At 42.7% G+C, this 27,454-nt stretch overlaps 2 protein-coding genes across 6 annotated transcripts in view; one reads left to right on the top strand and one right to left on the bottom strand.

The window, feature by feature from the left end:
- The first annotated feature begins 208 nt into the window (after positions 1-208).
- On the top strand, positions 209-22,250 carry phf3 (PHD finger protein 3). 5 transcript variants are annotated; one of them, XM_042065148.1, is made up of 17 exons: positions 209-357; positions 1,667-1,884; positions 2,297-2,553; positions 2,895-3,044; positions 4,799-6,173; positions 6,929-7,193; positions 8,131-8,191; positions 8,338-8,458; positions 8,866-9,022; positions 9,159-9,275; positions 13,191-13,319; positions 15,280-15,418; positions 18,146-18,332; positions 18,466-18,613; positions 18,696-18,785; positions 18,902-19,097; positions 19,251-22,250. In XM_042065148.1, exons 2-17 carry the CDS (start codon positions 1,850-1,852, stop codon positions 21,662-21,664), a joined length of 5,841 nt encoding a protein of 1,946 aa, XP_041921082.1. In that variant the 5' UTR covers positions 209-357; positions 1,667-1,849; the 3' UTR covers positions 21,665-22,250. The 5 variants fall into 5 exon arrangements, with proteins under 5 accessions (XP_041921082.1, XP_041921084.1, XP_041921083.1 ...); XM_042065150.1 differs by having other exon boundaries at positions 2,360-2,553; XM_042065149.1 differs by lacking the exon at positions 1,667-1,884.
- A 92-nt stretch (positions 22,251-22,342) lies between these two features.
- eys (eyes shut homolog) overlaps positions 22,343-27,454 on the bottom strand; it is a 212,863-nt gene continuing 207,751 nt past the window's right edge. Inside the window, 3 exon segments of the mRNA XM_042065147.1 lie at positions 22,343-24,024; positions 24,229-24,390; positions 25,907-26,079. Of these exon segments, the coding sequence (XP_041921081.1) occupies positions 22,829-24,024; positions 24,229-24,390; positions 25,907-26,079 (1,531 nt within the window). The 3' untranslated portion in view covers positions 22,343-22,828.

Below are 27,454 nucleotides of genomic sequence, written 5' to 3' on the forward strand. Positions count from 1 at the left end.
TTCTGTCATTAGATTAGGGACTGTATGAAGGTAATCAGTGTCAGTCATAATCCATTTTATGTCCTAAATTTGTTCATAATATACAATGCATCAACAAAATACAGTAGCCTAACTGTTAATGTAAGAAGATATTCCAGTGCATTTAAATACAATTGGCAAGTTATCTACACTACGAACAACACCACTGTAAACACGTACCACGTGATACAGTGCGCTCGAAGTGTGTGTGTGGGGATTTTGCAGAAGGCAGTAATGGCGGCGTAGCTAAGGGAGAACCGGTAGCCTGAACTAGCCTACAAGATTCACTGCAACTTTAATCTGGAAGTAATGGTCAAGTCTATAGATAAGAGTTGCGAGGTGAGTTGAATTATTTTCTTTCCGTGTGTAAATTTGACTGTAGTGGTTAGTCTTTCTACCAGCTAGCCGTTAAGGGGGCGTGAACATACGTAGCTAGCAAGCCTAACGTTAGCCTATGTTTTGCGATTCTGAGGCCTTGCTAGCTAGAAGCTAGCCTGCTAGGTTAGCTAGCCAACATTAGCTCACTGGCCTCTAACCATTCGTTGACATGTCTCTCGGGGCTTGCAGTGTATACGCCATGTTTATTTAGTCTGTAGTGTCACTTTGGTTCTTTGATGTGACCCCTTTTTTGTAACGTTAGAGAGACCGCTAGCTTAGATAAAGTCAATATCAACGTTAAAGCTGCACGTCAATATTTTAGTTAGGTATGCACAGGCTAACCTTAAGTCTGCCAATTTACGTTAATAGATTTGGAGCAAATTCAACACAAATGGCAACTAACGATATCGAGCTTTACACGATACAATGTTAACTATGCATTAGTCTGTTTGGCAATCATATATATTTACTGTCTGAACGACGCGCCAGCCAGAACTTTGCCCCGAGGACGAGCTGAGGTTCTACGCTAGCTGGCTAGCTCAGCAGTTAGTCCTCTTGTTTTGCCATTGATGTCAACTGAGTTTGTATACTGACATTACAACAGTTGGCCAGCTAGCTACCTTGCAGGTGCATTGTTTAGTCATTGGTTGCAACGTTGCGGTACCGTGCACAATTAACACTCTTGATTCCTACCTAACCAAGTAGTCATTACTTTTCCACTGAAGTTTGCCTTCCAAGGCCTTCGTGGATAGCTATGCTGGCTAACAAGTGACTAGCTCTCGACATGTTGACCGTGTAGCACAGCATAATGTGTCCAACATAACATTAGCGAGCTAGCCAACGCCGCCATGCATGTACTACAGAGAATTTCTAGTGACAGGGTGCCGTTTGCATGTGAGCGACTGGTTGTGTATACATTAGCGACAATTGCGTTATGTTGACGGAAATTCATGCTTGTCGAATATGTCAGCATGTTAACTCGGGTCTTTCGAACTTTCGGAGAAATCAGTCTAAGATAAAGTTATCTTTAGTTGGCTAACTAAAGTTAGCCAAGTTACAAGTCCTGCTGAGATGGCAACGTTTACTTTAGCAAAGTGTTTTAATCTGAATGTTTTTTTTTTTTTTTTAATGAATGGCAAATGAGATTGCACGTGTGAGAGACTAACTTTGGATGCTGTGTGCATAACGGCTTGCTGTTTAAGAATGGAATGCGTGTTGGACTAATTCCTCTTAATATGCAAAACGCTTTTGGGTTTTCCCTCATCCGCAGGTGTGTGCGCTGTCAATAACGTTAGGCTAACTTATTGCAGCCAACGACATGTTAACATTAGGTTCACCCACATCAGATGGCTTCATTGTTGAATGAATGTTTTCATAACATGTCTGAAGCCAAGTTATTAATTCTGTGCAACACTTCATGACGTGAGGATCTTAAGATTGATAGTAATCCCTGATGCGCCAAGATAGTTCTACGGTGACCGCCACAATGTACGTAACATTTGTCTATATAACGTTAGTAAAACCTGGACGTTTGCACTGCAAACCTATCACCAGTTCCACATGCAGACATGTTTCAAAATGTCTTCCTTTATCAGTGTCAATGGACGTAAAGATTTGTGTTCATTTGTGTTCAAGAACGCAGCTACATAAGGTCCTGTCAGTAAAATGTAGGCTTAGCCAGACTTTAAGTACTACTTTGTCCATTTATGTCGTGCTGCACTGACAGTTTCTGACAACACTGAAGTGTTAAATTGTAACACACTGTTAACTTTAATGTGTTTTTAAGATTAAATTCAGTAAGCAGTAACTTCTCAGCCCCTACGTGGTGACTCACTAACTGAGGAGGAGTATGCTCTCCTGGTCATAATTTATATTAATGGCTATTTTCTTATTCCTGCAGAGCTTTCAGACAGGCAGAGGCATTCATGGATGTAGTTGACTCCTTTACCCGTTTAATTCCCAGTGATCAGTTGGATGACTCCTTGTTGCTTGGCCAGAACTTGGAATGTGAAGCAAGTGATGAGTTTGGATCAGGTCACAAAAGACCAGACGACTCGTTAAAGAACATGCTCAGTGACAAAGATCCTATGTTCGGGTCTGCCAGCACACAGTTCCATCTGCTGGACAATGATGAGTCTAACTTTGCCAACATAACAGGTGTGTTGATGAAGGATATTGCCCTTTTGAGCAATGCATCCTTATGTCCTTACAAGTTGTAAATAGCCAACTTTAAATATTGATGTGAACAAAAGGCTTTTGGCCATTAAGTCACTTACCTCTCCACTTTCCACCCCAAACTAGCCTATTATTTTCTTGGACTTTTTTTTATCAGCTCACCAGATTCGGACCTTGGCATTATTGCTAGTGCCATGGCCCCCTTCTCTACGGGAAAATAGAGAGTGTGATTGTCTTGCTTGCTGTGTGATGTTGCTCATATGATGAATGTGCATGGCCCGGGGCGTATTGAGCGTGACCGCATACATCTTTGTGCTCTACAGGTCACAGCATGAGTGCATCAGGACGCGGCCGTGGTGTCTCCAGGGGTCAGTCGGCTGGCGGCAGGATGCTAAGGGGTGGCAGGAGAGGCTCAAGGGGTGGGAGGGGAGCGAGTGGTGCACCCAGGAATGCTTCGAGCCCAGCAGAGCAAGGTAGAAACATACACAATTCTTCCATTTGTGCTTTGCTGATGGTAATATTCATTTATCTATCTATAAAGCAAGAAGCGTCTGTGTCTGTGTGTCCTAATGTCTGTGTGTCCTAATGTCTGTGGCACGCATATCTCGCTGACCGTTTGTCAGACTGATTTCAAACTTGGCAGGTGTCTTGCTACGGGCATGAGTAAGTGCAGTGCCAAATTTGACGTTGTTTGAATAAGAAATGCAAAAGATATCGTTAAATATATCGGTAAAAGAAGCACACATTGGCTTTTGCCGCTAGCCACTCCCCCTCCCACACATCACTGTACTGTAAGCTACAAGTGAGGATAGAAGCAGGGCTTTGGCAGAACTGGATCAGTGTAGGTTACACGGGTAAAAAGTTAAGCGAGTGTTAACATGTCTGACCTCAACAATAAAGACCCCCTGTATGCGGTTTGCTTGCATAAAATGACTCCGGGTTTTGCAACAACACGCCAACACACACAGGTATGCAGTGGCTTTTCAAAATGATGTAAATAATGATGTGCAATAAACACTTCGGATAGCCCAGGCTACTTTGGACTGTCTTTAGACTTTGAATAAGCAAACGACAATTCCAACTGCAAGGTCCTAAATTAAAACGAGCGATAATGTTCCCGAATTAAAGAACGTCTCAGAATGCCACACATGCAAAGCATAACCAGCGACAAGCAACGAGTGGCAGACAGAGTGTGATGTCTCTTATAGGCCACCAGAGACTGTTTTTGAGTCACACCGTTGCAAATTTCATATGATGATCCACAAAATGGTTTGTTTTCTCTATCATCAAGTTATTCAATAGGCTAAGCATATAGCCTTGACTCAAAACAGGTGTTAGGATTATGTCATTTTGATTTGTAAAAAATGTCACATGCAGCCATGCTTAAATTCTGCTCACTTCACATTTATTATATTATTATATTATCTGTATTCATTATTGAATGCTTGCCTGGAATTATGTTTTTCCCTATCATCCTATTTTTAAAGCAGGCCTACCTGCAGGCATTGGGCTACAGGAATAGCATGTTTGAACGGGCACTGCACTAGTATATGTTAAAGGTGCCATGTGTAAGAACTGAGGTAAAAATATCCAAAAAATTAGCTACACGCATCAAAAGAATGAGAAGAAATAAGGGCGATGATGTCATTAAAAAAAACACAAGGTATCGTGCTGCGAAGATATCAACCTGAATTAGCATGCTAAATTACTAGCCACAGCCCGACAGGTGTCGTAATACCAGTTTCGGCCATGGGAGGCGGTATGCGGGCAACATAACCGCCAGCCAAACTGCAATACACGTTTCTCGGTTGTTACCAACTCACTTTCTGGAGGTATACTGCCCCCATCTTTTATGGAATGTGGAGTATGAATTGACTTTTTGGCGGACATTACACATGGCACCTTTAAAGTAATGAGTTGGAAAGGTCTCATCCAGCATGGTTGCAAAGATCATTTGTCTTTTTCCAACAATATGTCTAAACACAAAAGTGAATGGAGAAAAAAAAGTAACTTTGTAGGAAGATGTGGTTCCTGAAAGCAAGGGCATGAGGTCTGCACACTTCCCTTCCCTGATGAAGCAGTTCTTTTCTGGTGTTCTGTGTTGTACTCCCGATTGACTTCACAGTGAAGCCATTTGATTGACACATAAAACTGATAATATAATTATATCATTCACTTTTTGATGACTGTTTTTTTGTTGTTGCTTTTTTGTTTGTTTCACTCTCAGGTGGCGGCAGAGGTTCAGGGAGAGGCGTGCGGGGCAGACGCACGGGCCCGGGCAGGAGAGGGGTTAGCATCAGGAGGGCAGGAAGAGGCCGCAGAGCAGCGGACAGCAGCCCGCCAGGTTCCAGCTCCTCCGACGATTCCCCCCGGCGGCGGAAGCGCGAGCTGCTTCTGAGCAGACGGTACAGCGCAAACGACGTCCCCCCCTCCATGAACCCTGTTGTGGTGCTGAGGCGCCTGACCGTTACCGTCGGCGGCTTCCGCATTGAGCTTCTCCCGGGACCGTCCCACCTGGCTGGCGTGGCGAGCCTCACCGTGGATCAGGGCGCACACGAGGGACTAGTGTGTGTGGACGGCATGGGCGTCAGTGTGAACGCAGAGGACATCATGACTGCGGACAGCTCAGCAGTAGTGGAAGCCATCCGGGACCCACGCACAGCTGCCCAGCAGAAGAAGGTGACGGTGGTCTCCGCTGGTGATGCAGCAATGGACCTCGGACCGTATGTGAACCCTAATGAAGTCCAAAACACCAATGGTGCTCTATTGCCGAAACCTGCTGCCAAGGTTTCTGCTTCGTTGGTCCCTAAAGCAGCCAGTGACCAAAATGACCCTCCAAAGCCCAAGGCCAGCAAGATGCAGGGGAAGAACAACACTGCGCTGCCGGACTCGCCCACCAAGCATTTCAAATCAAAGGAGGCCTTGTCCTCCCCCAAACCCAAGCCGACAGTACCTGAGAAACCCGGTACTGCCAGAAAGAGCCTAAACCATCCCCACCTGAAGAAGGTACCACCCCGAGGCATGCTGAAGAACCCTGCGGACTTGAAAAGAAAGTTGCAGAACAATGTAGCATTGAAATGGCCTGGAGAGCCGATTAAGGCTGGATCTGTGCCTAAAGTGCAGAAGATCAGGCAGGAAACTTCCACCAAGCAACCGGTCAAGCCAGGTGCACCCAGGCCTGAAATCAACAAGCTGCAGCAGGCGCCAAGGCCACAGGGACCAAGGCCGCAGCCCCCTCCGCCTCATCCTCCCTCTCTTCCTCCTCACCCCAGCGCCCAGCAGAGCCCCCACAAGCAGGCCGGCCTCCCCCAGAGGAAGCCTCCACAGAGCCCCTCGCCGGTCAAAAAGCTGGAGCAGGGAGCCCTGAAGGAGCTGGCTGAGAACGAGGAGCAGGAGCGCCACCGGCTACGCAAGGAGAAGGTCCTGCAGAAGCAGCGCAGTCGCAGCGCGCGCAGCGTCTCCGTGGAGGAGCCCGAGCTCTTCATCCCCGACAATGCCCCGCCCTCCGCCAAGAAGGAAACCGTGGAGGAAGAGCCCGCTGACGAGGCCCAGTGGGATCCCAGCAAGCACTGCGGCCTCTGCAAGAAAGCCCACAGCAACAGGTAGGAGCCTACTCGCCATTCATAACGCCTCAGCAGGTTGAGATTGAGCTGCCCACATTATAGTTTAAGATACTGTCAAGACTTTCATTAATCTGATACACTCATATATAATTTTACACTCATATGTAAAGTGTGTGTGTGTGTGTGTGTGTGTTTGGTAGTAGGGATGACATTTCAGTTTTCAATTGGTAGATGGATCTCTGGGATTACACTTCATGTAACAGCAGTCTGTAGATTGAGCCAGCAAGCCAAGGACTTGGCAAGCACAATATTTCCAGATGTTTTCCTCCAGAGTAATGCAAGCGACCATGTTAATTCGGGCCTGTCTTCACCTAGCTGTGCAGCTTCATATTTCTCAGTTAATTTATATCCCTGCACTCCTACGCCTGCATTCCTAGTGCTGTGCCCGTGGCTGTGTAAAAAACAGAAGTCTGCAATGTCAACTAAAAATGGCACAAAGGCTTTGCTGTTGTCCACAGATATATGGAGAATGCATTGTTTGTTTGTGTTCATTTTCAGGTTAGGCTATGTGATATGGGATCATTTCATTAAATAGAATCTGTATTCTTAGTGGGTGGCATCAGATCACAGATGCCTGCCCTCTGGTACATCTGTTCCACCAGTGTTGTTATTGGGTGACTATGGCAACAAGGTAGCTGAACCAAAGTTAATTTCAAACCCCGCTTCGGCTTCGCCTTGGCAACGGCTCCACCCATTCATACTTAATTATAGCAAACTCTTGTTTTTCATTTCAGGTTCATGGTCGGTTGTGGGCGCTGTGACGACTGGTTCCATGGTGACTGCGTGGGCCTGGACCTGGACAAAGTCCAGCAGATGGAGCAGGAGGACCAAGAGTACGTATGCCTGCGTTGCTGTGAAGATGAGGATGCCACCCGCGCCGAGCCCAGTGCCTCGGACTCCGTCGCCAAAGACCACGCGCCCAAGAACGACGCCCAGCAGCCCTCCAAACACAAGCAGGGCCAAGGGGTCACCACGGGGGGAGTCAGACCATTCAGAAAGGTAAGCCCATCACAAACCTCCCCAGTAAACAGAGCAGGGACACTAAGGCGGGGATCACATTAGCAAGCGGCAGCGGCAAGTGTAACGCAACGCACAGACCATAATATGTTCTATCTCGTTCCTATGGTAACACAAACAGTTTGCCTTAACTGACAATTGAAAACGCTCGCGTCGCGCTTTGAAAGTTGAACCAAGTTCAACGCTCAGCTTGTTCAACGCTAGTGTTACGCCACGGTGCCGCTGCCGAACCATAGAGAACAATAGGCCGCTTGCCGCTGGCTAATGTGATCCCCGCCTAACTGTAGTACTGCCTTTGGAGCACAGCATCTCCAATCACAGTTTATGTTGATGTTAATGGTGATGGTAAACTAAGCCACGAGTAGCTGTCCTTTTATTTGTTTAACAACCTTAACATTATCTGTAAGTAACATAGTGTGTGTAAAGTGACATATAAATGTCTAACATGTTATTTTTGTTATAATATTTGTTATTTTTCATGATCATCAATCAAACTGCTGTTGTATTTCTTTTAGCTATGCACCATTTAAGAGTGTACACATGGTCAGCAGTCTGTTAAAGGGTTCGTTTTCCTTTTAGTTTTCATTTAGAATAGGAAACCATATCGTTTTTGGGGTCCTGGGTGACTGGTGTTCTGCCTTAATACATACACTTTATGAGTAACAGACATCTTTTATAGTTGCCTGTTTGTTCTATAGTCTTTTAAAAAGATGTCTTTCCAAATGTTTATTGCATGTTACAGTGTCACTTGCATATTGGTGAATGACATTGTACTCAATCTCACTGCACTGCAAAGCTGCAGTACACTCTTTTCAAAGGACACACCAGTTTTATTTGTGGAGATTGGTGCACAGGGGGTTTCTCACACAACACTTTTCTTAAAGCTTTTTTTCTAAACATGCTTTGTGTTTTTCTTCAGGATTCCACTCATTCAGAAAGGAGGCAGTCATCAGAATCAAAAGATTATACACACAAAAGTGGTAAAACTTGCTTTTTTGATCATTTTCAGAATTTAAGAATAGCTTTTTCAGTCTTAAAGCATAGTAAAGAATATATTTAATCTGTTCAAGGAATACCTAAGAAAGGCTGTACTTACAGAAATCACATCTCATTTTTGTCACATCAGGATCAACTGTAAAGACAGAGAAACATAAAGCTAAAATTTCATCTGTAAGCATGAAGCAACCATCCACAGACCAAATCCGACGGAATGTCCGGCACACTCTGAAGGATATCCTTTTGAGCAGGTACCTCATGAGTCATTTGTCTATGCCCTGACAAAGCTGTTTATCAATTACAAATATATCTGAGTATGTGTTTGTATGGAACTATTCTGTATATGGATGTACAGTAGCATGCGTGTGTGTATAAATGAGCTGGGCTATTGTGCAGTAGCCTGGAAGTTGTCGATTCAATTCCCGGCTTCCACCGTTGTGCCCTTGAGGCACTTAACCCCAAGTTGCTCCGGGGGAAAAAACAAAAAACAAATGTAATCCCTTGAACATATGTAAGTCACTTTGGACAAAAAGTGTCTGCTAAATGTAATGTAATGTAAATGTGTAGGTGTGCAGATTCAGCACACGTTTGTTCAGACACCTTATATATGTTTGCATGTTAAGTAATTTGTCATTTTTTGCCCCTGTTCTCATTTTAGATTGAAAGATTCTGACCTCAAAGTTTCCTCAGAGAAGGTTGCTGAGGTGGCCAAGAAAACAGAAAAAGAACTCTATTCATTTTTTCAAGGCACAGATAGCAAATACAAAAGCAAATACAGAAGCTTGACTTTCAACCTGAAGGACACCAAAAACAACGTAAGTTCACATTTGATGTTTGTTCAGATTATGAAATATGTTTTTTTGTAAGTAAAACAGTGTTTCCCTTGTTTAGTTGGTATTATCTGTTGCATCACAGATTTTTAAAAGCTATATTTATCCATTTCTTCCTCAGGTACTATTTAAACGTGTTCTTCTAGGGGAAATCTCTCCAGGAGACCTCATTCGTATGAGCCCAGAAGAGTTGGCCTCTAAAGAATTGGCTGCTTGGAGACAAAGGGAAAATAGACACGTAAGCATTGGACATGCATTTAACATTGCTTTTGTATGCCCACCAGTGTTTCCTCTACGTTTATTTCAGCATGGTGGCCCCCCACGGTTTAATTAATACCGCCACAGTATCAGAATCAGGGCGGACGCACATTTGCTTTTTCAATAATCCTGGGACGTATTCTCCCCTGCTGGCTGCTGCTCACATTGCAATTTAACAATAAGTAGCCTAAACTAGTCAGAGGTTATTATGGCCCGTCCAGTTTCAGTTCACATATTATATATTGTATTGATGTAGCCTATTTAAAGCATTAACTTTCTTCTCAGTGTTTCCTCTTCATTTAGCGGTGCCACTGCTTCAGAATTAGGGGAGACGCAAAATATTGTCCGGAAGCATAGTAGGCTAAATGCCCTCCGCTGGCTGCTGAAAATTGCAGTTTAAGAATAAACAGCAATGCTAATCCGAGGTACCTGTCTAGTTTTATTCCATAGGCTACATATATTGTTTTTATAGACGTGGCATGCGCTATCAAGAGCTTCCATGTGCTACGCATGTTTGTCAACATTGCAAAAACTACAATTTTCGCTTGGTGGAAAAGTGTAGCACAGGCCAAGGAAATCCCATTCATTTCTGAAGCTGATCGTATAAAGTATTTCCCATATCGTAGTCTATAGGCCTAAGCTCGCTCGCAACAACAGCAAAAATGAAACTGGAGAGAGGATGTCTCCGCGAAGACACCGTTGTTCAGTGGCGGTTCTAGGATTTTTCCACATCATACACTGAGGGGCCAAGAACCGGTCAACATCGATACACAGAAAATCCCTTGTTCAGTAAGGCAGAGGCACGTAGTCTGCGTGATATGCAGGACTATACGAAGTACACCCACTTAAATAGCATCACCATCTCAGTATACCCACTTAAAACAGACAAGAATGGGTATTAATATTTAGGGTTGATCACAGTATACCCACTACAGCTAACTAGACTACACCACAGCAGTAAGGTGCATACATTTCACCAGTCTTACCTTGTTCAAATACTTGAATGCTAAATGCTAAAAAACAAAAAAGCCAATACAATTCTTAACAATTTTCCCATTTATGTATAATGTGCATTGAAAACACAATTTAAAAACTAAAATATAATAGACACTTCAGTGGAAATACATTGATATTTTAAACAGAAATCATACACACATTTTTTCGTTCAATTAAACAAGTTTTACTTTAACTCTTTCCCCTTTTGTTGATAAGAGAAACCACTTTCACTGCCAGTTTGCGTACATTAAAACAAACACACACACACACACACACACACACACACACACACACACACACACAGCATGTGAGCAACAACTACATCATATTTACACAATTTCTTCAACAATTATTTTTACAATGGTCTGATTTGGAATGGTCTTTGAAGCCACCGTCTTGCTTCCAGTTAGAAAAGCCTGATTCTGATTTGAAGACTGACGATGGGTCATTTGAAAGCGAAAAAATTACGGAAGGGGTAGCAAAACACTAAAGATGGAATACTCCAACCATTTGAAGTCTTTGTTTCAGAAGTCATTGAGTGGCCTCTTCCTATTTCCGTGCTGCATCTTGCGGAATACCAGTTTAGGAGAGGTTGCACAGAACCATCTGCTTTAGAATGGGAAATGTCTGGAGAGAAGAAAATTAAACAAGTTTGAGTAACTTCATTGTTATTAACCTTCATAACCCACTGTCAACCTGGCGTTTCTAAAATGAATAACAAAATATGTTCAGTGTAATGGCAATAGGAAATAGCACCATACCATTAGGAGCAGCTACAGTATGCTTGGTGACTGGTGGTTCTGAAGACTGTGGGTTGAAGTCACCAGCTCCTGCGCCATCCCAGTCTGTAGGTGAAACACAAATGCGTGTCACAAAATCCATGCTTGTATTCAGCATGTCGTCTGGCAACTGTAAAACCAGTTATTATTTTTAAAAAATCATATAAAGCTTGAGTGAATAGAGTAGAAAATGTAACCAATTTATCTCAATGAAACTCTCCTTGTCCTAACATTTTGAGACAGAATTCATGCGAAGCCCATGAATCAAATAAACTCAGAATAGTGGTTAATAACTTTGCAATGATAGCTCACATTAACTCTACAAAAACGTAGCGTTAGCTATTAGGGATGTATTCTCGTGTTCATGTTAGCAGCTGCCAAACTTTTTCCTCAAGCAAAAAAAATCGAACGTTATTTACATTTGGTAAGGCGCACTAGCGCATGTAATATTATTAATTTCGGACCCCAAACAAACAGGATGTCCATTTTTCTGCATTTCATATAACGCCATTTCAAACACTTCATACATTACCTTTCCATACATAAAATCTATCAGCATGCTAACAATGAATAACAATCAAACCTTAACTCAAGTAACCTAACGTTAAATTAATGTTAACAGTTCACTGACTAAGTCCGTTAACAGTTCACTGTAAGCTTGCTGCTGCTTCGTAATTTAATTGACAAACTTAACATATTGTGACAGCAACAAATAAATGTCCCTTTCACATAATGATGATAACCAACACAGAGATTTGTGACTCACCAAGAAACTTCTGTGAAGGATGAAACGCTGTCATCGGTTGTTCACGTTAGAATTCTAGCTGATACTTTCGTTAGCCAAATGTATCGGTTCTTCACGTTAGCTGATACTTCCGTTAGCGAAATGTATCGTTTCTTCACATTAGCAGAGACATTTCTGGTTAGCCAAATGTATTCTTTCCTTTACAGTTCACTGTGTGCTTTAGCTTTCAAGCTTCATAGGTGCATTACTGCCACCAGTTGTTTGGGAATGGAATTGTATCTCTGATCGTCGTTTTTCAACAAGTTTGACACTTATTGATGATTGACGGTACAGGGGCCAGTCAGGGGCCAATGAGATTTCAGATGGGGCTCGGGCCCCTGTGGCCCCGCCCCTAGAACCGCCCCTGCCGTTGTTACATTAGATGCGCACTCAATCGCGAATCGACGCAGTAAAAAAAAGCAACGACTGCTGGTAGTAACAAAGGTAAATTGCAAAACATTTTGTATGCACTCGCGGTGATGGCCTAGTAGCCCTAATGTGAATCGTGGACTATAAAGTAAAGGAGATTTGCATCAAATAAAGGCAGGGTTGTGTTTTTACAACGTGTTGGCACAAAACTTAATTTCTGTCATAAACGAAGTAGGCTAAGCTAAGCGTTTCTCTTTTGTCAACGTAAACTACCGGTATGTTCAAGCGTTCAAGTGACAATGTGGTTTAATGCATGGGTTAACGTGACGTGAGTCAGACAGAAGATGGGCATGTCTTAGTTCCTGAATCCTGTCCCTCTCAAGTCACGATAGGCTAAATGGTGTGATTAGCAACTAGAATTAAAAAAACATCCCGTGTTGGTGACACCCAACCAGTTTTTTCATACTAACCTTTTTCTTCTGCCGCCACTGTTAAAAAAAATCTAGCGGAAACACTGCCCACTGTTGCTGAAATAATTATGTTGTTATTCAGGCTTTGCGACTTTGGTGAACAAGAAATCCTCATTTGAAAATGTAGCAACTTTAAGATCTCAAATAATTAAACCAATGTTGAAATGTCAAATTAATGCTTTCCTGAGATGTGTGGTATTATCCAAAGCTACACTTTGATTTCTGTAATGGAACCAAGCAGTTTTGAGGCAATTTGTCTTTTTCTATCTGTATCCACTTTGTAAACCTCATTTTAAAGTGCAATTTAATACACCATTATTTGAGTTCACTCTATTAATTCTTCTGCAAACTGTTTCACAGATTTACAAATCTCAAGGCTGAATGCATTGGAGCAGAACAGAGCTAACATGGGAAAGTTGCTCTTGTAGCAACTGGGTTAAGAGTTGTGTTTGATTGAAACCTAATCATTCCCCTTTTCACTTGTCTCCGGTCGGCAGACTATAGAAATGATCGAAAAAGAACAGCGAGAGGCAGAGAGGCGACCCATCACTAAAATCACCCACAAAGGAGAGATTGAGATCGAGAACCAGGAGCCAATGAAAGCCCCCGATGTCGTAGAAGTAGAGGTAAGGTGACATTAAGGCCCCGTCCACACAAAGACGCTTTTTGGGTTAAACGCACCGGTTTTGCTTCGTCTTAGCCGATCATCCAAACGAATCCTGTAAACGCACTGCCCGAAACCGCACTTTTTTGAAACCAGGGTGGAAAAATCTGAATCCGTAGCCCTTGTGAGTTCGTTTGGACGGCGAAACCGCATACTTGCATATTGATGATGTCATCGCCACACCTCAGCTGCCCTGGACTTGACACTTATAGTATTGCCTAACAATGCTAGTTTTCATACATGACATTACCTACGATTACACTCAGTAGGATAAATATCACAACTGGTGCTGCGCAGCGCCAATAGCTTATGACTTGGTGGACTGAACAGTGTTTTTCCCAGTGTTTTTTGATGCATTCTAGCTGCTGTCAGTGACGCGAGAGAACTAGTCAGAAGTTATTAGGGAAGTGCGGTGAGAATGCACGATTTGATGCAGGCAAAAGTATTGGCTGTTACTAACGAAGGTATTATAGCAATATTATAAATGTGGCAACGGAATAGAGTGTCCCAGTGACACCACTTCCATTTGCCTCCATGGGACCTATCTTTCAAAAAATGTTGAACGCCAGTCTATGGCGAAAAAGAAATTATTTTCTGGTCCCGGTTGACTTGTGCCTTGAATTACCCATATGATGTTTGTCAATTTTAAAGACAATTTTTCATGTAGACACTTGCAGTTTGTTTCGTAACTATTGAATTACAACGTTGTGAAAGATCGTAATTCCAACGACTACAAACCCATCAGTCGCGCTAGTGACGTTAGCTCTTTCACAGCCACACTAGATTGTACAAGCATACCAGCAACATATCTTAATTGGGCTTTCCTTGCCGATGGAAATACTATGAGTCAGAGGATTAAACACATCAGGTAAGTTGTATTCGTCCATAGACTGTACATTAGATACTGTTAAGTGCAACCGAACAGATACTGTTATGTGCAAGATGCAACCGTTAACTAGCATAACAGCTAGCATGCTAATCTTATCGTTTCATTATGTTGGTGACGTACATCGTTCGAGACGAGAGATGTAGTCCACTGAGCGGATTCGCACAAAACCAACATAACTTTTGAAGTCTATTGAAACAACAGTACTTTCTTGACGTGAAAAATTATCTTTTAAATTCACACACATCATATGTGAAATTCGTGGCACAATTCAAACTGGACCAAAAAATAATTGTTATCTCAACATTAACTCCCGTTCATATTTTTTTGAATGACCGGTCCCTTGTAGCGGAAGTAAAACGGAAGTCACTGGGACACTCTATAGCCTAGAACTTGGGTAGGCCTAGTGTTTAGTAGGCTATGCAATTGTGGTGATAGCCATACTAATGTGAATCGCGGACTATCCTACAACCAAAGAAAGTAAAGGAGATTTTTGTACCTGCTTTAGCCAAATAAAGGACGGGACTGCACCCTTAATGAAGTTTATTAGTTTTACAATTGACTACAGTTGACAGTTCACCATCAGTCCACACAAACAATTCTGGTTTCCTTGCACTAGCCATTTCGTCGTAGCCTATTCTGTCTGTCTGTATAGTCTACAGCGCGCAAGCTTTGGTCAATTTCTGTAAAGAAACAGTGCCACCTATAGGCCTGGGATATGAAGTAACGTGTTGAGTCGTGTTGAGATGGATCCGTTTGGACGCAAATATTCTTGATACGGTTCCAGGGAATCGGTTTGGTACATGTGGACTAGGCCAAAGTGGGCCATCCACCCCCCCCACAAACACACACACAAACAAATAAGGTTGTTTTGATTTTACATGAACTCACAGATGAATCACCACACATTAATGATCACAAGGAGACCACAACAAACATGGCTATGTGCACAGCACTACCAGAAAAGTCATTGTTAGTCATTTGATTAAATAAATCCACGTTGTGTGTGTGTGTGTGGTTGTTTTTGCCCCTGCAGCCTGAACCAGTCCCCAAAGCTCCAGAAGAGCCAGAGGAGAAGCCCCAGGTGGTAGAGCCGGAGTCCCCTAAAGACGTCAAAGACACCACCAGCCTGCACAAGTCCCATCTCTTTGATCTCAACTGCAAGATATGTACTGGTGAGAGACCGGATCTGTCAACTTGCATCTTTTGCTTGCCAAGTTTGATTTGTGCTGATGTTTAGGAAGCTTATAGTCAGAGTCTGCTGTGACCTTTGATGGGGTCAATCAGCTGAATAATTAATTAACACGTTTTCAGTATACTTTTTAACTAATGATCATACAGATTGACTAGAGGAAGTATACTTATACAGGGTGTCCGGTAGTACAGGTAGTAAAAGGTAATAAATGCAATTTGACTTGGTAGTACATTTTTCATCACCACCTAAATATATGAGTTTACATTTTTTGCTTAATATTTGTGTCATGTTTTAACTTCATCTTACCTAATTAAAAAATATATACGTGCTAACAGGACCTGAGTCAGTCGGAGTTGATAGCAGTGACGTAAAAGTAAACTGTAGTTCCGTGGTTGACAGCCTATCAGCGACGCCAACAACATTTTCGCCTCAGTTGATATTACAGGGATGCAAACAGCGCGCTTTTCGCTGCCTCCTTCACGTTCCTTTGGGCGACTTCTATGAATCGTACAGATCCGAAGAGTTTTTTTCGGGCGGGGGATGCAGGGATGCCTTTTGGCGACTCTCGTTTTTTTCACGTCATCTAGGCCCTACCGCAGGCTACCAGAGGAACCAGAGCAGCGTGTTGGTCAAATGCCCAGTGCTTCTGTCACTCGTCTGATAATGTTTGTAGCAAAGGAGCGGTAGATGTAGGCTAGCCTATCACTCTGATAGCAGCTAAGAAAATATAGGCTACACTCACTCTGTTAGGAGGCAACTCTCTCAGTTCGCACTAAGCTACTTCAGCTGGAAGTTTTAACAACTGTGGACGTGACTAGTGTGTAAGCTTTCGTTCAGCTGTCAGTGGCGCTGCCATCTGACTGTGATCATCCGTGCAATAATGAAATTATTCCACCTAGCCCATCAGTAACAAAGTTCAAACTAGTCACTGACATAGTAATTGACAACATTTTTTTAAATGTAATCTAGACCTACTGTAGTATCTAATGTTACGTGGGAATTGCAAGAAAACGAGTGAAAACAATTCACTTTTAACCACGCAAGTGCGTGTGTCATTTATTGTCGATCAACAAAAACAGCATGGAGCTAAAACGTAATTTAAAGTCCCAGACATTTAAAGGGACAGCGATCACTTAAGACATAGGCCTACACCACAACTGAGTGAAATCCTTTGAATAGCCTACAAAACACTGCATTTAGATAACAACTGCGTGAAGAACCAATAATCTAGTTAACGGTGAATTAAGTTTATGGCATTCACATTTAAAGCATTCAATAGCCTATGAAAACTTGATCAGTCAGTTAAATTGTTCTCATAAAAGGAACAGCAGGCCTACAAAATATTCCAAATAGGCTAGTTTTATTGCAGTGACAGAAAACGTATACTGCAACATACAAGTTTAAACCATGTTCAATTTGAAAGCATCTAGCTAATGACAGGTGGTGTTGGGTTGGGGGGGGGGGGGGGAAGAGAACAAACTCTGTAACCTACCTGATTCCACAGTCATTGTTCATTATTTGGCCTATAATTTAGCCTATAGTATTGGCATTTGAATCCATGAAAATTAACCAAAATCTATCATTTCCTATCGACAACAGACCCCAGCAACGTATCGAATTGTATTGCTACACATTTTGAAGTATTAAAAAGAATCAAATTGTTGGCTTAAAGAATCGATATTGTATCGAATTGTGTAAACTTGATTACGCTCCTAAATGTCATCCTTATAATTACTGTTGTTTTGGGAAGTATTTATCATGCAAGCATCGTGCAACCATACTGAGTAATGCAATGAAATCATAGTTTTCAATTTTGCATTAGTAAAGCAGTCCACTGATGTGCATGTTTTCACGGACTGCTTTAGTGTCAAATGTGCAACAACAATACCATACCAATAATAATGGTTTTATATATCCATATAAATAGATTTCTGGGCCTATCCATAGACTGGAGGGTTATTTTTTTTTTGGGGGGGGGGGGGGGGGGGGTAGTCGGTGGTTTTTGTTCTTCATTTTTGACCATGTTTGGTTTTTAAGAAGTGCTAAAGTTAAGGTTATTATTCACCTTAACTACACTACACTGTGCAGTTAAAAAAAAAAAAGCATTGTTGTTGACAATGACAATACTTAATGATCACAATTAGAAATTGTTAGTGTACCTAATATTGATTTATACCTTATAGCAAGTAGTAGGCTAAGTGGCGCTTTGCATACACCCCCCCCCCCAAAAAAAAAAACCCTGCTGCTTGATGTCGTGTTGGTAGTAAAAAATATTGGAGGTAGTAAAAAGTAGTAAATTCAACAGAAACATGAGAAGAGAAAGTGCTAATGTATAGTAGCAGTCTATACGTGTGAACAGTTATCTGTTATGGAATTTATTTTTCTCTCCCTCTGAAAGCATGTTTGCTTCTGGAGAAAACAGTATGCTATGAAATATTCGTTTTTCTCAGTCGCTTTGGTGCATTTATCAAAACATTAACGTTTGCACAACAGTGAGTGTATTTCTCAAAACAATTTGTGCAAACAGAACCACGCAGTGGATTACCACCAAAAGCATGTAACTTGTTCAAAATGTTTAATTTATGTCCCAAAAGCAAATATTATGCCAATTAACCTGCCAGTGCCATCAGAATAAAAAGTATGAATCAGTTTTATACATATTCTGTCGTCTGGAGCATTAAGTAAACAAATGATCAATTCTCTTAAGGGCGAATGGTTCCCCCTGTGGAGGAGCCGGTCACTAAGGTGGTTAAAGTAGCCACCACCGTTACGAAACGTCCATCTACTTCGGAAGTCGAGGCTGCCCCCGCACCTTCATCAGGGATAACTGACGAACTTGACGCTTTAGAGGGCAGTCTTATGACATCCGGAATCTTCTCCAGCTTTGAAGGACGGTAAGAACTTTTAAGCCTCTTAAAGTCTCTCTCCTGTATGTAATTTATTTTGCAATTCAACTGAAATTCATTTGCAAGTGTTTGAGGAATGGCCCCGTCACGTATTGTGTCCTGAAATCTAAAATGCTTGCAGATCTGAAAGTCTGAGTAATAAGGACGATCCAGCAGCATTTCTTGCCAACTTGGAATGCCTGTGGAATGGTTTTGTGGATATGGCCGCAGTAGCCAAGCTGTTAACAAAAGCCTATCCAGTCTCGGGAACTTTGGACAATTTAACTGAGGTAAACAGAGATTTCAACAGTAAAACCATGTTAATACATATGTAATTGGTCTTGCAATGACTAATAGATCCCCAATTGTCAGGATCTACCAGAGAACATTCAAGTTGGTGGAAGGATCTCACCACAAATAGTGTGGGACTATGTTGAAAAAATCCGGGCCTCTGGAACAAAAGTAAGTTTAAACTCCTTTTGTATCCACTGTATTCCCACTGTTGTATAGTTGCTGCATTACTGAAGCTATCCCTGTTTCAGGTTTTAAAAAATTAGCCTCTTTTTCTTCACAATCAGGAGCTGTGTGTGATTCGGTTCACCCCAGAGACAGAAGAAGACGAGATATCATACACGTTACTTTATGCTTACTTCAGCAGTCGGCGGAGATATGGAGTGGTTGCTAATAACCGAAAGTTCGTTAAAGACATGTATCTCATCCCGTTGGGTGCAACGGAAAAAATTCCTCATCATATTGTACCTTTTGATGGTCCAGGTAAAGTTATTAAAGGCATTGGACAACTTTGATTGATAAAAAGTTGATGTTAATGTTGATTTTAACATTTTCAAAACGGTTAATATCTGTAAAGACAAGCCTAGCATGGCATCAAATAATGTATCGTTTTTTTTTTTTTTAATGTTCCTACAGGATTAGAGTCCAATCGCCCAAATCTTTTGCTGGGACTTATTATCAGACAGCGGCCAAAAAGGGACTATGGTGCTATTCTTCCCATGCCTGCAAGTAGCCCTGCAGGTGTCTTACCTGAGACTGAAAAAACAGCTGATCTGGTCACAAAACCAGCAAAGGTTCTGCATGTGGAAAATGACTTTGTCAGCTCTTTGAAAGTTCCCTCAGTAAAGGAGGCTACACCACATAAGCCATCAGAGACTGATGATCCATTGGGGACTGACCCTATAGTAACTGAGGACTCAGCCACAGACCTTGGTCTGCTGGATTCATCTAAACCACTTCGATTCCTCCCTGGGGTACTCAAATCTGCATCATCCAAGGCAAGCAAGTTGACTGTGACTGAGGATGAAGCAAGCAAAGCACAGATCATCACAGGGCATCAGGCCTTCCAGAGTGATACCGGAAGTCAGGGAGGCCCGGTCAAACCCACCACGCCCACCACCCCTCTAAGTCGATTTATTATAAAGAAGAAGGATTCCAAAACTGTCAAAATGGAAGCAGGTCCATCCAGTGAGACAGTGAAATCTGTTACAGATTCCAAAACAATCAAATTGCAGGCAGATCCATCTAGTAAATCTGACACATTAGTCACTGATTCTAAATCAGTCAAGACTGATGCAAGTCCATCCGGTAAAATGGAAAAATCGGTCACAGATTCACAATCGGCCAAGACTGATGCAAGTCCATCCATTAAAATGGAAAAAACAGTCACAGATTCACAATCGGACAAGACTAATACAAGTCCATCCAGTAAAATAGAAAAAATAGTCGCAGATTCACAATCGGGCAAGACTAATACAAGTCCATCCATTAAAATGGAAAAACCGGTCACAGATTCACAGTCGGCCAAGACTGATGCAAGTCCATCCGTTAAAACTAAAAAAATTGACACAGATTCCAAATCAGCCAAGACAGAGGCAGGTCAATCCAGCAACACTGTGGAATCTGAGACTGACTCCATATCAGCTAAAATCTTAGGAGGTCCATCAAATGACACTGAGAAGTCTGTCCTTGATAACTTAATAGGAAAACAGAAAAGTGATGTGCCAAGCAGCACATTGCTGGTGTCTCTGAAAGATAAACCAGCAGATGTTTCCACAGAGGTGTTTCTTGCCAGCCTCTCCTCACCCAATAAACCTGAGCCCAGCACCTCTGATTCATCAAAAGAAGCTGACACACTGTCTAACAGTGTCAACTTGAGCCCAGATAAACAGTCTAGTCCAGATTCCACAACAGCTACTCTTTTGGACACTTCTGTTGAGGACAAACCTTCCACTACTTCAGCTATCCCAGGATTGTCCAGTCCAACAAGTAGTCCAAAACAGCCTTTTGCTGGTATTTTAAAAAGCAGCTTAGAACAACCAAAACCAACCGATGCAAAGATATCACCTCCTGAGCCTGAGGATTCGGTTTCAGACAGAAAGCATTCTGAGCAACCAGATGCTCAGGAAGGGTCAAAAGACAACAAAAATGAGGCTCTACATTCAGCGTCTGTGCCTAGCTCCTCAGATCTATCTCCAAAAGAATTCCAACCTTTGAGAGACATCCAAAGCATCAAGACCATTTCTTCTAACTGCAAGAGCAAAGACCCTCTGTCACCGCGTCCCTCTCTTCTCAACTCTCCCCCCTTATTCCCCCCTGCTGTTCTCGGCCCACCACCTGCCCGGTTTCCTCCCCCAAGTGCTACGGGCCCATTTCACCTCACCTCGCCACTGCCAAATTACTCTGCCCACAATCCTCCACCTTTTCTGCCACCACAAATCTCTTCCAACATGGGCTACCCGCCACCAGGGCCTCCAGCCATGATGTTTTCCCAGAGTCAGACTCCTTCCCCTTCTTGGACTCCATCCGGCCCTCCTCTTCAGCCTGGCTTCCCCCCACCTCTCAACTTACTTCCGGGTCCGCCATTGCCTTTTGGAACTCCAAGGTTTGCCGCCGAACCTGCGAAACCTGCCCACGTCTCGCCTAAAGAGAAAGGACCAGATCAGCGCTATCACGACCCCTGGGAAAGGCCACGACGCTCTGAGGACAGCGGACACAAGAAGCAAGACCGGGATCACCATAGCCGATCGAGGCATCACTATGAGAAGAAAAGCAGGCACCACGATCGGGATTATGACCGAGAACGAGGAAAGCGTGATCGGCGGAGCCGCAGCAGAAGTAGAAGCCGGAGTCGGAGCAGAAGTCGGAGTCGAGACCGACACCACAGGGACCGGAGCAAGCACTCGAAGGATGACCGCCATTCGGACAGACGGAAAGAGAGACATAGTGATGACTACAGTGGCCGTCACAAAGATAAAGACAGGGACAAACACAGACGTGATTCTGGACACGAGAAGGGAAAGAAGAGCTCAAGAGACAGACGATCTTGATTTTTACAAATCAAAGCAAAAACATTTGCTTTTATGCCTTTTTCCTTACAAAAGCTTTTTTTATTTTTCAGTACAATAGATCAAATGTCTGTAGTTATTGATGTCCAAAACGTGCAGCTTTTTTTTAAAACAGACTTGAAAGAAAAACAAAGAAAAAAAAAACATTTTTTAGGTTGAGTTACAGATTTTAAACTTTCATTTTAATGGTTTTGCTTGCACTGACCACATAGGCAACTGTGATTGCTCATATCTATGATACAGTCGACAAGTAACTTTCTTACTCTGCATGACTCATCTAAATGCAAGTGGTCAAAATTAACACAACGCTTCAAGAAGTCTACTACAAACATGGATTATTTTTGTCATGAAAGCAGTTTTTCCTCAACTGTTATCTCGTTCTTGTTTGTATTTTTAAATGTCCCTTCCCGAATGTCCTTTTCTTTTTTTGTTTCGAATTGTTTTGAGATAATTATTGTCTTTGTACATCTTGGCTTGTCATGCACATTAGAAATCAAGTGTGCATTCAGCACCTTGTGTTTTTTCTGTACAGTTCATAATAAAGCTAATCTTTTATTGTTCATAAAAAGCATTGTTGTTGGAAAACAAACATACTTCACTTAGTAACCGACAACATAATGAATAAGTGAGAAAGATTTATGCAGTAAACTCAGGAAGGAAGTCATGACCGAGACGCTGTCATTACTATCTATTTTGACTTTAATACTGTTCCCCTGTATGATGTTCCTCTGGAACCTATGGAGATACACTTTTGACAAACAGGAATAAAACAAAGAGAGCTGAACAGGTATGTGGAAATTAACAAGAAGTGACAGCACCAAAATAAAAGACAAATATTTGGGGAGAAGGAGATATGGCGAAGTTATAAACTTTGTAGCACCTCATGACTAAAATTCCTCTTATGTTATGAAAATCTCTACACACTTATAGATGTTCACAGGTCATAGGCAACATAAGTTTAAACAGTCTGAATCTAAGACAGGCCTCTTCTCAACCCCCATTATAGCTGCTTTAAGTCTGAATGAGTCTGTAAGATGTCAGTCAGAACATGAGAAACAAACACCAAACATCCTGAAAGCTTTAACCCTCAGGAAAACACATTCATGTCAAACCAAAAATCTAAGTCACGTTCGTTAAAAATATTCGCTACTTGTCACCTTTGTAAACATTAAAGCCCTCATAGCTTTGGAGAAACTGCAGCTTTCTGGTGTCTTGGAATAAAATAACATCTTTAATGCTACCCTCAAAACCTGTAGAAAAGAGACCAGATGTTATGGCAGATACATTTCTATTTAACTCAAAGCCTCCAAAATAATAAACACCATCATAATTTATGGCAACGTATCGCTCAAAGGGATCAACATCCTCGAAAATGACTCTCTCTTCATCCAAGAACACCTGGATTACAGTTCTGTTGTGAACTACAGTTATAAAATTCCATTTGTCACAGCACAATGTGATATTTGGGTACACAAGAGGAACAGGGATCCTCTCTCCGAGGTTTATGGCAATCTGGAGGTGGCCATCTCGTAATCCGACTGCCAGGTAGTCGTCATCCTCGGTCTGCGCCCTGCCCATCCAAACGATCAGCCCGTCTTCCCTGCTTGTAGTGAAATTCAGGGAAATTTGGGTGTATCTCAGATTTCTTTGATAGTACTGGGGGTCTTTGTATTTCAAATATGAATCACCAACAAACTTGACGGCGTTCATGGACACTGGCTCGTCGCAGTACGGCCCATTCCATCCGAGCGAACACATGCAGGAGTGGGAGGAGGCCGTCACGTTGGCGATGCAGAGGGAACCATGCCGACAGAGGTTGCCCATGCAGTAAACGGACTCCTCACACCTGTGTCCTGTCCAGATAGGTGGGCAAGAACAGGTGAATGAGGTCAGGCCAACGGCACGGCAGAGCCCACCGTTTTGGCACACTTTATACCCACAGGCCGTGCCATCCCAGTCGCCAACGTTAGCACCATTAGTCGCCCCCTTTTCAGTGAGTTCAAGGTCAACACCATTGACGATGACCTCTCGGATGCAGCCAGTGAAGGTTGTAGGCTCGTTTTCCACCGCACTGGTTGCGACTGCGCTCAGGGAGGACACCCCTCCGATGAAGATGTCTGTCGCTACATCAAGGGTTGTCATGACCTCGGTAGCGTTCTGGGTGACCACATCTCCATCCAGGATGAGGTAGCTGTGAGCGCCTTGCCTCCCTGTCTGCAGGTTGTGCCAGACCCGGCCAGTGGGGTCTACCTTGTTTGTGGACTGCAGCACGATGGTGCCGTCTCCGAGGTTGTAGCGCAGCTGAACAAATCCAGCGGTCAGAGACACGCTAATAAAATCCCCTGAAATAAAAAAAGAATTATGGTTTTAATCATTAAGTTATAACTGCTGCAGGACCAAGTTACTGTAGTTCAAATAGAAGCAAAAGTCAGTACAGACAGACTTTCTCTTTCTCTCTCTCTCACTCTCTCTCTCTCTCACACACACACACACAGTCACAGTGGTTAAAACTTACATGCCAGTAGTCACCTCAAGGTCTGACTTACCTGCTCTAGCTGTAAGGTGTTGTGCCATGTAGAATATAATGCCCTCCGGTGACAGAGTCTGGAACTGCATCTGCAGATGAGTTTTGTGTCTTACACTGACAGGGGGTAATGACATCCAGGAGGATAGGTTTCCACTGAAGTAAGGGTCACTGATAGCCAAGGCTGAAACATCACAATGGAATCCATTTTTATTAAAATGTCAGATAATTCCATGAGTAAGCAACCAACAGTCAGCTCTTTTTAATACATAGTAAATCTGTTTTTATAAAAACAATGTGCAGTAAAGATAAAAGTGTTTTGAAATGAGGACAGAAAAGTACAGTACATCTGATATTGACAGCATGAATGCAGCAGAATGTCAAGACGGGATGAGCGGACATCTAATTCCTCTTTTGTATTAAATGGTGTTAACAGCAAAGCTCGGGTACGGTGAGACAGAGACATTTGAGGAGAGCGGAGAAATGCTTAGAACGTGGTAAAAGGCTTTTTCTTGGTGTAATTGGCCATGAAAACACCCATATGCTCTCTCTGTGTCTCTCTCTTTCAATTTTCTGCTGACTCTGTGGGTCGGGGTTTAGAGTCTTGCTGACACGTAGCGACTGGGCAGCGTGCAGCGCGCGGGAGTAAGAGAGGACCTGAGGGAGGGAAGCGGTCGGCCCTGAGCCAAAGACCAGCCTCTGATCCCCGGCTCTGACACTTCAGCTTCTCAGCCCTCTGGGGATCTCGGGCCTCCTCAAAGGCATTCAAAGGTTTTAATGTCCAGGGGTAAAAGATATCACCACTCTAAAGTCCATTCCCTTTAAGGATCTTTAAACAGTATTTAAAGAAGTCTTGTGTTCTGTGGCAGGCAGGTCATGACACAAACCCCACATGTATTAACACATGAACGGCAACAAAATGTGAATCTGAGAAAGCAGGTAGCTGCACCAGAACACTCTATTTCTTTGCCCCTTTATAAAGTTTTATGGCCAAGCTCTCTTCCTGACAGGATATTCTTTATTGTTGATCCTATTCAACCTCTGCTGCAGTCCCCTTTGTTGCCTTCAGCTATCATTCAATAGTCTGCTCTTTGGATTCTGAGATAACTTTTCTGAATAGAAATGAAAAACTAGTACTGGGATTTTTAGACTTTGAAATAGATATACTTTGTAAATAGTATACTTTGAAACAGAAATAAAGGTAGCCTTTGGAATTGAACCCCAAATTGGCCGCTCTGTCCTCTACCAGTGCCTGCAATAAGACAACCCACCCCCTCCCCACCCTGCCCCCTCCACCTCCTCTTCCACCTCCTCTAGGACTAATCAGCTTTAGCCTCTTATTATGCCCGAGCATGTTTTGAGGGAGAAAGTCTCTTTCTAGTCAATCAATACTAACAGAGGCCAGAAGTGTTTTGCAGGGAGCAGTCATTGCCAATTGACAGGGAAGGTTAGCCATGGCTGTCCAAGGCGGGGGGACTAAGAGGGGGTGGACATCATGTCCCTTAGCTCTGACAGGACTGGGCAGGAACAGGTGGCTCAATAAAGGCAGGGTGGATTTAATCTACTGTCTCAGACACGCTCACCTCACCTCCCAGGTGTCTGACAAGGGAAAAGACAACATTAGCTGCTAATGAGACAAAAGGTAAGCAAGGAAGGAAGGGAGGGAGGGAGGAAGTTGTGTAGTGCAGGTGATAACCGACCTTGCTGGCAGTACTGTCCGGCCGTGCCTAGTGGACACAGACAGGTGTAGCCTTTGGGGAGCGGGACGCAGGTGGAACCCTTTGCACACATGGGCGGGGGGCTGTGTTCCGCATCGCACACGGACACCTTCTCAGAACACAGCGCTCCTTTCCACCCAAACACACACTGGCAGCTAAGAGGAAGAGAAGAATATTTAGTCAATATTACTGCATTATAAACGGATACCATGAGAAGTGAATATAATGAAATATATTGTTTTAAAAAATCATTCGCTTTTACAACTGATTGATCAGCTGACCAGAGCCTTTGACTGCATAAAGAGATGAATACCACCTCTAGCGTGGGATTCAATGACTGACAACATCTATGGATCTCTGGATTTGTCCTTTAATTGAACCGTCATACTAGTTTCATCATTAAACTATAGATCATATTTAAGCAAGGAAGATGTCTTTGAATGTGTTACCATAGATACTGCATCATGGCATTCCGATAATGCATAATCATGCAAATGAAATGTGCATAATTAAGTCATAATATGTAGATCATAAATGTCATATAAGTTATAATACATTATACATAATTAATGCAAAAGTTAATTGGTGAATTAGTGACTGGAGCATTGAGAAGCACATCACCATGTAGCTAAATCCCCCTTTAACCTAAAACAGTCCAATGGATATGGCAGATTCTCATCTGAAAGTCATGTCAGAAAACTGGTTCATGGCTTAACTTCTAACATACAGAGCTTTTAACATAAATGAAATGAGACCAATAATGAAAGGGCCAGAATGTCCACCACAGCTCCAACAGATGCGTAGGTCTTGTGGTCAGTAAACATGAAACAATCGGCTACTTGGAAACACAATTCTACTTAATTAGCCACTGACATGTACAACTGAAATTAATGAGGACATGCTATCTGATAATTGCTTGAGCCGAGGGAAGACAATGTTATTAAGCTTAAGAAAACAAATAAGATGCATGGGCAAGTAGGCAAACTGAACGGGAAAAAAACACACACATTGCCATAGCTGTACTACGCTGTGAAGAGCTTCATTTCCATAGTTTACATCCATTTGAAAGGATTCTGTAGGGTTTCATGGAAATGATAAAGCATCCGCGTCAAGAAAATCATGCCAACTTCTTCTGCAAATTATATTAAAGTGACAGCCCACCTCATTTCATTTTTTCTGAAACGTGTGGAAAAATACAGTATGCTCATAAATAACTGCAGGTGCATAAACACACATAAGATAATGTGATCATTTTGCATTTACATATATTAGCATCTAAACGATGACATAACATTTTGGCAAAATGCCATTAACCATGCTATTTCAGCATGCTCATCTCCATGTGCTAACATAGAGTAAATCAGCGATTGGTACGAGAGACACTCAGACACCTGCATCTTCCCTCTGTCTCATGGCCTGTCCGGCGGTGTCCAGTCCTGGCTGAGCCTCTGCTGTGATGGTGATTGATGTGGTAACCACCTCTGCCTGTCACTTTGTCACCATGTTAAGCACAGTCTATCCCTCTTATTC

Source organism: Alosa sapidissima, chromosome 16 (assembly GCF_018492685.1).
Source record: "Alosa sapidissima isolate fAloSap1 chromosome 16, fAloSap1.pri, whole genome shotgun sequence".
NCBI classification, from domain to species: domain Eukaryota; kingdom Metazoa; phylum Chordata; class Actinopteri; order Clupeiformes; family Clupeidae; genus Alosa; species Alosa sapidissima.

Coding starts and splice junctions, on each gene's coding strand:
- phf3 (XM_042065148.1), top strand. CDS start 1,850: ATGCGCCAAGATAGTTCTACGGTGACCGCCACAAT. Junction 6,174..6,928: donor AAGAAAGCCCACAGCAACAG/GTAGGAGCCTAC, acceptor TTTTCATTTCAG/GTTCATGGTCGGTTGTGGGC. Junction 18,786..18,901: donor TCCGGGCCTCTGGAACAAAA/GTAAGTTTAAAC, acceptor CTTCACAATCAG/GAGCTGTGTGTGATTCGGTT.